At 43.1% G+C, this 14,095-nt stretch overlaps 1 protein-coding gene across 1 annotated transcript in view; it reads right to left on the reverse strand.

The window, feature by feature from the left end:
• dnah1 (dynein, axonemal, heavy chain 1) overlaps positions 1-14,095 on the reverse strand; it is a 393,587-nt gene that overhangs the window by 264,359 nt on the left and 115,133 nt on the right. The window contains exon 20 of the mRNA XM_063068377.1: positions 11,591-11,844. Within this exon, the coding sequence (XP_062924447.1) occupies positions 11,591-11,844 (254 nt within the window). The remainder of the gene's footprint in view (positions 1-11,590; positions 11,845-14,095) is intronic.

The raw sequence follows: 14,095 nt of genomic DNA on the forward strand, positions 1-14,095 counted from the left end.
CCCTGTAATACAGTCATCTGAAAGCAAATTAAGAAAGCTACTAGATAATGCCATAGCAGTATTAAAGGATGGCACTGGAAAACTCGAGTATACCAAGAATAAAATAGTGTTAACTGAAAATGCCACATCCAAGTTTTATAAAGCCTGTCTGATTCCTTATATCATAAAGTAGCCAGTGAGATCAATTGCATGGAGGCTGACGGTATTCTTTCCAAGGTTGAGTGGAGCCCATAGGCAATGCCAGTGGTCCTAGGAGCCAAGAGGAATGGGTCCATCAGTTTCTGTGGTAATTTTAAGATCACCATCAACCCAAAACTGAAAGTAGATCAATATCCTCTGCCCAGGATAGAAGATATCCTGCAAACCTTTCTAGAGGGAAACAATTCAGCAAAGTGGACTGAGATGAGTCCTACCTAAAGATGGAGATAGATGAAGAGTCCAAAGAGTTTCTCATCATAAACACCCACAAAGGGCTTTATTGCTACAATAAGCTTAGTTTTGGAGTAGCCTCTGTACCTGCACTTTGGTAGAAAGTGCTCCAAGGCTATCCAGGCAATCAGTGCTACTTGGATGACATCATTGTTACCAGTGAGGATAACAAGGAACATCTCCAAAATCTCAAGACAGTGTTAAAAAGATTAGAAGAATATGGACTTAGAGCATGACGAGACAAATATGAATACTTTAAACCAAGCATCACTAACATTGGTCACACCATGAACGCACAAAGATTACATGAGTGTGCTGAGATAATTCAAGCAGTGGTGGATACCCGAAGGCAAAAGGACAGAACTGGACCACTCTCCTACACAGTAGAGATTGCATCTAGTATCATTTGGATTCGACATATTGATCAATTGAAGACAGTAGCGTCAATCGTTAGAGAAAAAAGGTATCCAGAGCTGTCAGAATAATTTCCTACAGTCCCAGAGTCAACTCCTACAACTACCATGGTGGAGGCCCCAGAACAAAGACCAATATACTTTTATCTTGTATGCTAACTGGGATGATTAAATACAGTAACATTATCATTAATAGCCATAGCTCCTGAAAAATTTGGACAGAAGTGTGGGCCAATAACTTATGATACTTAATGGAGCACTAGTTCACCATCAAGATAATGCTCTATGCCGCACATGATGAGGAACATAAAGAAAATTACCAATAATCATTTCTACAGACAATAAAGTCTGCCCATCCAAGGAAAAGATCTCATCAAGGTAGTCTAATCCCTCCATTGGCATATATATTATGCCCCATATTTATCATGCCTTTTTTCTTTTGCAGTGATTGATATCACAGATTGCTGCCAGAGTAAGTTATTTGATTCAAATGATATAAACACAAGAAATTAATAGGGAAAAAAGGCACACCATGTGGCAGGATCTTCCTGACAATATATGTCATACCAACTTTCCAAATTGTTACACCTCTCTGCAAACCCACTACAATCTGTCCATCATTCCGTAACTTCAAACTCCCTCCAATCCCTGCAGTAATTTGATCTTCTATGAAAAGCAAAAGAAGAACAGAGAAAACTACAGCAATAAATTGGAAAAAATACCGAGGAAAATACTTCAGCCAATCAAAACCATCCCATCACTGAAAAATTGCACAGAAAAGTATCAAATGTTAATCTAGAAAGATGCTCATTTCTGCATGAAATAATTTTTTTTAGCAAATGAAGAATTAGTATAGTTCCCTCATGAAGCTATAAACAAGCCCATCAGCAACATATGCTAGAAACTACTCTCTAGGAAAATAAGATATGCATAATAATCAGTATATTTACATAAATTAGGCATGTTCCCTACTCAGTAATACTTAAATATTCCCTGAATAGACAAAGGCGACAACACTTCATTTATTTTATAAATTAGGTTAATTCTACTCAACAAGTCATTTATTAAGCATGTTTAAATAAATGAGATGCTTCCAGCCAGAAGTCAATTCTTCCGCCGTCTCCGTCTCCGAGCCTACTTCTTCGGCAAGGACTCTTCCACCCCCACCGATGACCCCTTCTCCTGTCTTCAACCCTCCTCCTCTTCATGGACAGCCCGCCCTGGTCTTCTGCCTGCTCTGGATCTCTTTATTGCTAACTGCCGATGGGACATCAACCGTCCCGACTTCACCACACCTTGTTCCCATTCCAACCTTACTCCTTCCGAACGCTCTGCTCTCCGCTCCTTCTGCACTAATCCTAACCTTACTATTAAACCCGCTGATAAGGAGGGTGCTGCTGTAGTCTGGCGCACTGACCTCTACCTTGCCGAGGCACAGCGACAACTCGCGGATACCTCCTCTTATTTACCCCTCGATCGCGACCCCACTAAGGAGCACCAGGCCATTGTCTCCCACACCATCACCGACTTTATCTGCTCAGGGGATCTCCCATCCACTGCTACCAACCTTATAGTTCCCACACCTCGCACTTCCCGTTTCTACCTCCTATCCAAGATCCACAAACCTGCCTGTCCTGGCAGACCTATTGTCTCAGCTTGCTCCTGCCCCACCAAACTCTTTTCTGCATATCTCGACATGGTTTTATCCCCCCTTGTTCAATCCCTTCCTACCTATGTTCATGACACTTCTCATGCTCTTAAACTTTCCGATGATTTTAAGTTCCCTGGCCCCCACTGCTTTATTTTCACCATGGATGTCCAGTCCCTATATACCTCCATCCCCCATCAGGAAGATCTTAAAGCTCTCCGCTTCTTTTTGGATTCCAGACCTAATCAGTTCCCCTCTACCACCACTCTTCTCCGTCTAGCGGAATTAGTCCTTACTCTTAATAATTTCTCCTTTGTCTCCTCCCACTTCCTCCAAGCTAAAGGTGTAGCTATGGGCACCCACATGGGTCCAAGCTATGCCTGCCTTTTTGTTGGCTTTGTGGAACAATCTATGTTCCGAACCTATTCTGGTATCTGTCCCCCACTTTTCCTTCGCTACGTCGACGTCTGCATTGGCGCTGCTTCCTGCACGCATGCTGAGCTCGTTGACTTTATTAACTTTGCCTCCAACTTTCACCCTGCCCTCAAATTTACCTGGTCCATTTCCAACACCTTCCTCCCCTTTCTAGATCTTTCTGTCTCTATCTCTGGAGACAGCTTATCTACTGATGTCTACTATAAGCCTACTGACTCTCACAGCTATCTGGACTATTCCTCTTCTCACCCTGTCTCTTGCAAAAATGCCATCCCCTTCTCGCAATTCCTCCATCTCCGCCGCACCTGCTCTCAGGATGAGGCTTTTCATTTCAGGACGAGGGAGATGTCCTCCTTCCTCCACCAGCAACTCTGCTCTCAAATGCATCTCCCCCATTTCACGCACATCTGCTCTCACTCCATCCTCCCGCCACCCCACTAGGAATGGGGTTCCCCCGGTCATCACCTACCATCGCACCAGCCTCTGGGTCCAACATATATTTCTCCGTAACTTCTGCCACTTCCAACGGGATCCCACGACTAAGCACATTTTCCCTTCCCCCCCGCCGCTTTCCGCAGGGATCGCTCCCTACGCGACTCCCTTGTCAATTTGACCCCCCATCCCTCCCCACCGATCTCCCTCCTGGCACTTATCCTTGTAAGCAGAACAAGTGCTACACATGCCCTTACACTTCCTCCCTTAGCACCATTCAGGGCCCCAGATAGTCCTTCCAGGTGAGGCGACACTTCACCTGTGAGTCGGCTGGGGTGATATACTGTGTCCGGTGTTCCCGATGTGGCCTTCTATATATTGGCGAGACCCGACGCAGACTGGGAGATCGTTTTGCTGAACACCTACGCTCTGTCCGCCAGAGAAAGCAGGATCTCCCAGTGGCCACACATTTTAATTCCACATTCCATTCCCATTCTGACAATGTCTATCCATGGCCTCCTCTACTGTAAAGATGAAGCCACACTCAGGTTGGAGGAACAACACCTTATATTCCGTCTGGGTAGCCTCCAACCTGATGGTATGAACATTGACTTCTCTAACTTCCGCTAATGCCCCACCTCCCCCTCGTACCTCATCCGTTACTTATATACACACATTCATTCTCTCACTCTCCTTTTTCTCCCTCTGTCCCTCTGACTATACCCCTTGCCCATCCTCTGGGTTCCCCCCCTCCCCCTTTTCCTTCTCCCTGGGTCTCCTGTCCCATGATCCTCTCATATCCCTTTTGCCAATCACCTGTCCAGCTCTTGGCTCCATCCCTCCCCCTCCTGTCTTCTCCTATCATTTTGGATCTCCCCCTCCTCCTCCCACTTTCAAATCTTTTACTAGCTCTTCCTTCAGTTAGTCCTGACGAAGGGTCTCGGCCCGAAACGTCGACTGTACCTCCTCCTAGAGATGCTGCCTGGTCTGCTGCGTTCACCAGCAACTTTGATGTGTGTTGCTTGAATTTCCAGCATCTGCAGAATTCCTCGTGTTTGCGAATTTTGATTTCTCTTATTAACACTGGAATTCTTCTCAGTTTTGCTTCTTGATTAAGACTAATCACTGTGTGATTCAATTGGAAAGTGAGAGTATGGTGTAGTAGGATGCTAAGAAAAGGCACGAGGAGTTGGCAGGCTACCAATGGAATGGAAAATCATAAAACCTCGATCAAGAAGAGAGAAAGAGAAAATGTGGATAATTATAAGCCATTTTGTTGAATTACAAACAAGAGAAAATCTGCAGATGCCGGAAAATCGAGCAACACACACAAAATGCTGGAGGAACTCAGCAGGCCAGGCAGTATCTATGGAAAAAAGTACAGTCGATGTTTCAGGCTGGATCCCTTCGGCAGGACTTCTGTTTAATGCCTGTTGTTACCAAGATGTTGGACTATTTAATCCAGAAAAAAAGTCATTTCTAAATTACAATTACCAAAGGAAGATGTACATACTAGCGTTCAAGGCAGTCCAAAAGATATTCCTTGTGCTAATTACTGAAATGAGAAGATTGCTCAAATGTGAGCATATAAAGAATTTTTTTTGAGTTGAGAGAAATGAGGAACATTCTTAGTGAAACATCAGATTCTAATGGGGTAGGACAGGGTAGGTATTGTGATATTTCTCCCAGTAAGGGAGTCTTGAAGGAGGATACATAGTTACAAGATAAGAGGGACAGTCATTTAAAACTGATGTGCAAAGGAGTTTTCACAGAAGCTGACAAATGTTTAGAATTCTCTGCTCTAAGGGTTATTGAAGACAGAGGTCTTTAACAAAGAGGAAGGTACATTTTGAAAGATCAAAGAATTGTGGTCTATAGAGAATTGCCACATAAAATGGGTTGAAGCCAGCGTAGATTAGCCATAATTATACTGAATGGCATGGCACAAATTGAGGGTCAGTGTGCCCTACCACCGCACTTAGCTTATTGTGTTCTCTCTCTCTCTCTCTCTCAGCCACTTTCAATATTTTTCTTTGAAATTAAATGAACATTCTATGTTAGTTCTACAAAAATGCATGGCACTTCTATATATTTTTACTGATTAAGTATAACTTGTGATTGTGTGGTCCACGCTCTTCTCACTTGAATCCAGTATATTGCTCTCTGCACTGGTGTCATCTACGTATAAACTTCATGCTCCTAACATCACTGTCCTTATATCCCTATTACCACGTCCTTTTTGTTATTCAAAGAAACTTTTAAAACTAACTGGGCATTTTCCACTCTGCAGAAGGAACAATTCTTTCCGAAACACAAACAAAACAAGCCCAAACACACGAGTTAATCATTGATTCCTTGTTAGATCTTTCATAATATGGTTGTCCACATTAATAGTTAAATAATTAATAGTTAAAGTAATAGTTAAATTAATAGTTAAAGGATTTTTCAAGGTGCTGATAAACTAAGAATCTTTCTCCATCAAAACAATTTATCTGTGAAAAACCACATTAAATCAAGCAATCTATGGATGTAAATGGCTTTCTTACAGATCAAGAGGGAAGCAATAGATGAGTCAGTTATCACTAGCTTGATATTTGCAATAAACAAAGGCGTATTTGGAGGAAAACTTCAACAAATTGCAAGAGAACTGTGAATGGGGTGATTGCATCTAGAACTAGGATCGACATCCTCTGTTACAGTCAATAGTTAAAACCATAAGACCATATGACCTACGTAAGATTGTTGGAGCACAGAGGCATATTTTTATCATGTACTTCTTTTGCAGTTATATTGTGTAATGTTAGACTAGTTGCCTTCACACTTTTGATAAATTGTAAAAAGGTGTTCTGGCTTGTAATGCTCAGTGAATCTTGACTAGATTTACCCCACCTAGATCAGTTCAGGGCCTCTCAAAGTTCAACCTTACGTCCTTGTTATGAGAGGTGGAAATACCTTTGGCTTGTTAGGGAAAGTGAGGCTGTGATAGACAGGAGCTACAGGGACGGAGTCACCCCAAGGCTACAGAAGACATATAAATGTTGTGACTGTTAGGACAGGGAAGGGGGAACGACAGACAGTGGAGAGCACCCCTGTAGCCGTCCCCCTCAACAATAAGTACTTCATTTTGAGTACTGTTGGGGGGAATAACCTACCTGGGGGAAGCAACAGCAGCCATGCCTCTGGCACTGAGCCTGGCCCTGTGGCTCAGAATGGTAGGGAACTGAAGAGAATGGCAGCAGTTACAGGAGACTCTATAGTCAGGGGGACAATAGATGATTCTGTGGACGCAAAAAGAAAACACGGATGGTAGTTTGCCTCCCAGGTGCCAGGGTCTGAGACGTTTCTGGATGTGTCCACAATATCCTGAAAAGGGAGGGTGAGCAGCCAGAAATTGTGGTACATATTGGTACCAAGAACATAAGAAGAAAAAGGGAAGAGGTCCTGAAAAAAGAATATAGTGAATTAGGAAGGAAGCTGACAAGCAGTACTTCAAGGGTAATAATCCTGGGATTGCTGCCTGTGCCACGCGACAGTGAGGATTAGGAATAGAATGAGGTGGCAGATAAATATGTGGCTGAAGAACTGGAGCAGGGGTCAGGGATTCAGATTTCTGAATAATTGGGACCTCTTCTGGGGCAGGTGGGACCTGTACAAAAGGGATGGGTTGCACTTGAATCCGAGGGGGACCAATATTCTTGCAGACAGATTTACTAGAGTTGTTGAGAGTGGTTTAAATTAATATGGTGGGGGGACTAGGATGATAGAGCTGAGGATGAGCAAGCAGTTTTAACCTGAATGTAAGGAAGGACAAGCCAATGATTGGATACAAATAAAGAGAGATCGAAGAGTTAAATTGCACCATTGAGGCAAAATTCAAAAGGACAAAGAATGCAGGACTGAAGGAGCTGTATGTAAATGCACATAGCATTTAGAATAAGGTGGATGAACTCGTGGCGCAAGAGATTGGTTGGTATGACGTTGTGGGCGTCACTGAGTTGTGGCTGAAAGAAAACCATAATTGGGAGTTTAACATCAAAGGATATACTTTCTATCGAAAGGACAGGCAGGAAGGCATAGGCAGTGGTGTGGCTCTGTTAGTAAGAGAAATAATTACATCTTTAGAAAGAGGTGACATGAGGGTCAGAGAATGTTGAATCTGTGTGGGTGGAGTTAAGAAATTGCAAGGGTAAAAAACCATTTTGGGAATTATATACATCTCCAAATAGTAGCCAAGATGTGTGGTTGAGATTGCAAAGGGAGCTGGAAAAGGCATGTAATAAGGATAAACACAAAATAATCTGCAGATGCTGTGATCAAAGCAACACTTTCAGTACGCTGGATGAACTCAGCAGGTCTGGCAGCATCAATCAGAAATGATGAGTCGACGTTTCGGGCCGGAACCCTTCGTCCGGACTGAAGAATGAAAGATGGGGAAGGATTTGAAGAATGCTTGTAGCTTCAGTTGAAAGACAAAGGTGTGGGGGAGGGGAAGCATTGACATCATAGCCCTGAAAACAATGGGTGGTAGAAGAAGAAGGCAAAACCATGAGGGAGCTGGGGGAGGGGGTGGAGTGAAATAGGGATATGGGAAGGGAGGGGAAGGGAATTACCGGAAGTTGGAGAATTCTATGTTCATACCAAGGGGCTGGAGACTACCTAGACGGTATATGAGGTGTTGCTCCTCCAACCTGAGTTTAGCCTCATCATGGCAGTAGAGGAGGCCATGTATGGACATATCTGAATGGGAATGGGAAGCAGAGTTGAAGTGGATGGCTACTGGGAGATCCTGTCTGTTGTGGTGGATGGAGGTGCTCGACGAAGCGGTCCCCCAATCTGCGTCGGGTTTCACCGATGTAGAGGAGGCCGCACCGGGAGCACCGGAAGCACCGGATGCAATAGGTGACCCCAACAGACTCACAAGTGAAGTGTTGTCTCACCTGGAAGGACTGTTTGGGGCCCTGAATGGTTGCAAGAGATGAGGTGTAGGGACAGATGTAGCACTTACGCTTACAGGGATAAGTGCCGGGTGGGAGATTAGTGGGGATGGACGTGTGGACCAGGGAGTCGTGGAGGGACCGATCCCTGCGGAAAGCAGAGAGGGGTGGAGAGGGAAAGATGTACTTAATGGTGGGGTCCCATTGAAGGTGGCAGGAGTTGCGGAGGATAATTTGCTGGATCCGGAGGCTGGTGGGGTGGTAGGTAAGGACAAGGGGAACTCTGCCTGTTGTGGTGGCGGGAGGATGGGGTGAGAGCCAAAGTGCGGGAAATGGAGGAGATGCGGGTGAGGGCATCATTGATGACAGTAGAAACCACGATCCTTAAAGAAGGAGGACATTTGAGATGTCCTGGAATGGAAAGCCTCATCCTTGGAGCAGATGTGGTGGAGACGGAGGAACTGGGAATAGGGAATGGCATTTTTGCATGTGGCGGGGTGGGAAGAGGTATAGTCGAGAATAAGGGTAATGACACAATTGTAATGGGGGACTTCAATACTGGGAATATCAGGTTGATGTCAGATCGCAAGAAAGGGAATTTGTTGAGGCCTACGAGATGGCTTTTTAGAGCAGCTTGTGTTTGAGCCTACTCAGAGAAAGACTATCTTGGATTGTGTGTCATGTAATAACCCAGATCTTATTAGGGAGCTTAATATAAAGGAACCTTTAGGAGGAAGTGATTATAATATGATTTGATCCATACTGCAGTTTGAGAGGGAGAAGCATATGTATCTGTATTGCAATGGAATAAAGGGAAGTACCGAGGCATGAGAGAGGAACTTGCCCGGGTGGATTGGAGGAGGATACTGGTGAGGATGATGGCGGAAGTTTCTGCAAATAGTTCACAAGGTGTAGGATAGATATGTCCCACAGAAGAAGTAGTTCTCAAATGGCAGGAGTAGGTAACCATGGCTGACAAGAGAAGTTAAGGACTGCATAAAAGCCAAGGAAAGGGCATATCAGGTAGCAAGCGTGAGTGGAAGTGATCAGGAAGTTTTTAAATCCAACAAAAGGCAACTAAGAAAGCTATAAGGGAAAAGATGGAATATGAGGGCAAACAAACCAATAATATAAAGCAGGATACCAAAAGTTTTTTTCAGTTACATAATGAGTAAAAAGGAGGTGAAAGTTGATATTGGACGACTGGAAGAAGATGCTGATGAGATAGTACTGGGGGACAAATAAATGGCAGATGAACTTAATGAATACTTTGCATCGGTCTTTACTGTGGAAGACACTAGCTGTGTGCCAGAGGTCCGTCAGTGTCAGGGAGTAGGAGTGTGTGCCACTGCTATAACAAAGGTCTTGAAGTGGATAAGTCACCTGGAGAAAATGGACTACATCCCAGATTCCTGAGAGATGTTGCTGAAGAGATAATGGATGCATTGGTCATGATCTTTCAAGAATTATTTGATTCTGGTATGATCCTGGAGGTCTGGAAGATTGCAAATGTCACTCCACTCTTTAAGAAGCGAGGAAGGCAAAAGAAAGTAATTTATAGGCCAGTTAGCCTAAACTCGGTGGTTGGAAAAATGTTGCAGTCTATTATTAAGGATGAGGTTTTGAGGTACTTGGAGACTAATGATAAAATAAGTCAAAGACAACATGGTTTCTGTAAAGGGAAATATTGCCTGATAAATCTGTTAGAATTCTTTGAGGAAGTAACAAGCAGGTGGACAAAGGAGAGGCAGTGGATGTTATTTACTTGGATTTTCAGAAGGTGTTTGATAAGATGCCATACATGGGTCTGCTTAACAAGATAAAATCTTATGGCATTACAGGAAAGATACTGGCAAGGATAGACAAATGACTGATAGGCAGGAGGCAGCGAGTGGGAATGAAAGGGGCCTTTTCTGGTTGGCTGCCAGTGACTAATGGTGTTCCTCAGGGGTCAGTATTGGGACCGCTGCTTTTCACATTGTTTGTCTATGATTTAGATAATGGAATTGATGGCTTTGTGACAACGTTTGCGGATGATACGAGGATAGTTTGAGTGGTAAGTGGTGCTGAGGAAGCAATGCGATTGCAGCAGGACTTAAGACAAATGTGAAGACTGGGCAAACACTGGCAGGTGGAATACAGAGTTGAGAAATGTATGATAATGCATTTTGGTAAAAGGAACAATAGTGCGGACTATTATCTAAATGAGGAGAAGGTTCAAACATCAGGGTGCAGAGAGACTTAGGAGTTCTCGTGCAAGACTCCCAGGAGGTTCATTTACAGGTTGAGTTTGTGGTGAAGGAGGCAAATGCAATGTTGACATTTAGTTCAAGGGGAATAGAATACAAAAGCAAGGAGATAATGCTGAGCCTTTATAAGACACTAGTCAGATCGCACTTACAGTATTGTCAACAGTTTTGGGCTCCATATCTCAGAAAGGATGTGTTGTCATTCGAGAGAATCCAGAGAAAATTCACGAGGATGATTCCAGAAATGAAGGGGTTAACGTATGAGGTGTGTTTGGCAGCTTTGGGCCTGTACTCATTGGAATTTAGAAGAATGCATGGGGATCTCATTGAAACCTACTGAAAGTGGAAAGGACTAGATAGGCTGGATGTGGAGAGGATGTTCCCTGTGGTGAGGGTATCCAGAGCTAGAGAGCATGACCTCAAAATTGAGGGTTGACCTTTCAGAACAGAGGTAAGGAGGCATTTTTTTAGCCAGAGAGTAGTAAATTTGTGGAATGTTCTGCCACTGACTGTGGCGGAGGCCAAGTCCGTGCATATATTTAAGGCAGAAATTGATCATTTCCTGATCGGTCAGGGCATCAAAAGATATGGCGAGAAGACAGGTGTACAAGGTTGAGTGGATTCCGGAAGCAGCCATGATGGAATGGCAGAGAAGACTCGATGGGCTAAATGGTCTAATTCTGCTATGTCTTATGGGTAACGCCAGCCAACAGGGGCTCTGTTGAAGATGCATAGACCAATCCCCTGTACAGTGGATACAATGGATTACAGAAACATTAATGAGCTCCAAGCATACTGTCGACTTTGGATTATGGAAATAGGAGATCATCAATGGCCTATGATCCACTGGGTGCTCAGGGCTCGAGACAAATGTCAGTTCAGGTTGAAATGGTATGAAGAACTTCCTCCAGTCATTATGCAAGGCAATGGATAAACACAGGCACAGGACTAGTCCCTCGAGAACATCATTTGTATCATTCTTCCAAGCTTCACTAAGCACAAGTATTTTACAGCAGTTTTACAGTTTAAATCCAAGTTTTGAAAACGTACCTGTTCAATGGCATATTCTTTTCCAGCAACTTCTGCTACCTTGGCAATGGCCTCTATGTGGTCTTGAAGATTCATGTCTAAACATCGTGCAAATGTCAGATTAGCTTTTGGCTTGATGGGAGTTTGGATCTGCTCTGATAGCAGTTCCCAGTGTCTGTTTCGCATGCCTGGAGTTCGCAGTGCTTGAATCAGGGGGATATACGGCTTAAATTCCTCAATCATTGATCGGATTTTTACTGCAACCTCTGAAAGTCCTGTAATCCGTAAATAAAAAGGAATAATTAGCAAATTTCAGAAATTTGCCAAAAAGGAACAAATCTTTCACTACCTTTGGTCCACAATATCCGAGTTATAGTATGCTTAGAATAAAAACAAAATGAGTTTCCATTTAACCTCTTTGGTATTATGGAAATTAATCTTCAAAATATCCAATATTCTCATGTATTTTTATACACAAGATGTTCATTAATACTGATGCACATTCAGTCAGTCATTTACATTCACTAATGAACATTACATAGAAGACGACACGGGAGTTAGAAATAGATTATTTATCCTGATATTGTCGGTGTTTCCATTCTCCCACCTCAACCATTCACTGCACCTGTCTGTTCATTTTTGTTTCATGCATTGGTTTGCTTTCTTTATAAAACCACTAAAGATACTTTTCTCATCCAAATATGATAACGAGCCCAATGTTTTGACTAAATACATTTCTCTTCAGACTATTATTAGAATTTCTAAAACCAAGAGCTAGTTTTAAACTTGTTAAAATTTATATATACAAATTACAACATTTCACACATAATACAACATAGTTTTTTCATAGTATTATGTAACTAGCAGATGAGAGGTGAATCTTTCTGATCCATGATGCTGAAGCAAGTGACATTATCTGGTAACAAATGTACAGATGCACAGACACTCATCATTTGTGGCTGTCCCATTCCTTGCGCATTTGAAACAACGTATAACATAGCTTTACGAAAGAAAATGGCAATTGTATGCCCCCAATTTGGCCATAATCTTTTAACTCCTACACCTAAGGATATAACTGCACACCAACTCAATTCCAGCCTTGATTCTTAGCCTGCAACTTCTCACCCTCTGTTCTGAAACCTTGCCCTTGCTAAACTTTGCAGCAGAATGCACATTATTGCATAACTGCTCAGCACATTGATGTGGTGAGACTGCACCTAGAGTATTATTTGTGCAATTTTGGTTAATTCCAATTAACCTAGAGAGATTACAAAAAGGATTCACAAGGATGTTGCCAGAAATGGAGTACTTGCGTTATGAGGAAAGGCTGGATAGGCAGAGACCATTTTCCTTGTAGTGAAGAAGTCCAAATGGTTTATAAAATCGTAAGAAGCATTGATAAGGTGAGAGGCCACAACCTTTTTACCAAGGTAGGGGGATTCCAAAATTAGACAGCATTGGTGAGTCCAAAATCAGAGAACAGAGAGACAAGAAATATTTAAAGGGAAGCTGAGGGGCATGATTTTTCTCACAGTGGATGGTATGAGGGAATTGCCAGTGAAAACAATAGAGGTAGTTATAATTACTATTTTATAGACATTTGGTCAAGTTCATGGACAGGTAAAGTTTAGAGAGATATCAACCAAATACAGACAAATAGAACTAGCTTAGGAAGGCACTGTGGTTGGCATGGATGAGTTGAGCTAAATGGTTCTTTCCTTGATTGTGTGACGAAAAACCAAGTTATCAGTAGATTGATACTGATGAGAGAGATAAGGGAGACAATGGAGAAGCTTTCAAAATGTTAATAAGAGAGGAGAGAGATAATGGAAAAGAAACACAATTAAGAGTATTGACAGACCGGTTGCTTTGAACCTGAACTGTTTGAAGTTTGATGGACAGGCGATACCCCAGCAGGGGGATAAAAAGAACAGGTTTGCTAAGGCACGACAGACACCACGAGATCACGAGATAACGAGACCCTGGAAAAGCGGTGTGCCCCCACAAGTTGGTGCGAGTTTGGAGGCCTGGTCGTGGGAACTGACCATAGACGCACAGTGTGAAAAGGTACAATTGGCGGGAACCTGGCGTGTGTGTCCGCCCTTGCCTGGGTGCCGGGTTCACCGCGGAAGAATGGTCGTATCTGGAACGGAGGGGTCACAGTTGGTGACCACAGAAGACATAAAAGGGTTGGCCCAAAAGCTAACTGCGAAGAACAAAGGTCTGTTTGAATCAGAATTTGCATATCTCCCTCTCTCTCTCTCTCTCTCCAACGGCACAACAGCGATTACTGCGAATTGTACTAAGCTGAACTGAACTCTGCGTCACTTGAGACTAATTATTTTACCCCTAGACTGCGATACAGCTTGTTTGATTCCTATTACCCTAGTTCTGTGTACACGTGTGTTTTATCATTGCTAACCTGTTGCATTTATATCCTTACGATTAGAGTACTGTGTCACTTATGTCTTTAATAAAACTTTCTTAGTTCCAGTAATCCAGACTCCAACTAAGTGGTCCATTTCT

Source organism: Mobula hypostoma, chromosome 15 (genome assembly GCF_963921235.1).
Source record: "Mobula hypostoma chromosome 15, sMobHyp1.1, whole genome shotgun sequence".
In the NCBI taxonomy this organism is placed as follows: domain Eukaryota; kingdom Metazoa; phylum Chordata; class Chondrichthyes; order Myliobatiformes; family Myliobatidae; genus Mobula; species Mobula hypostoma.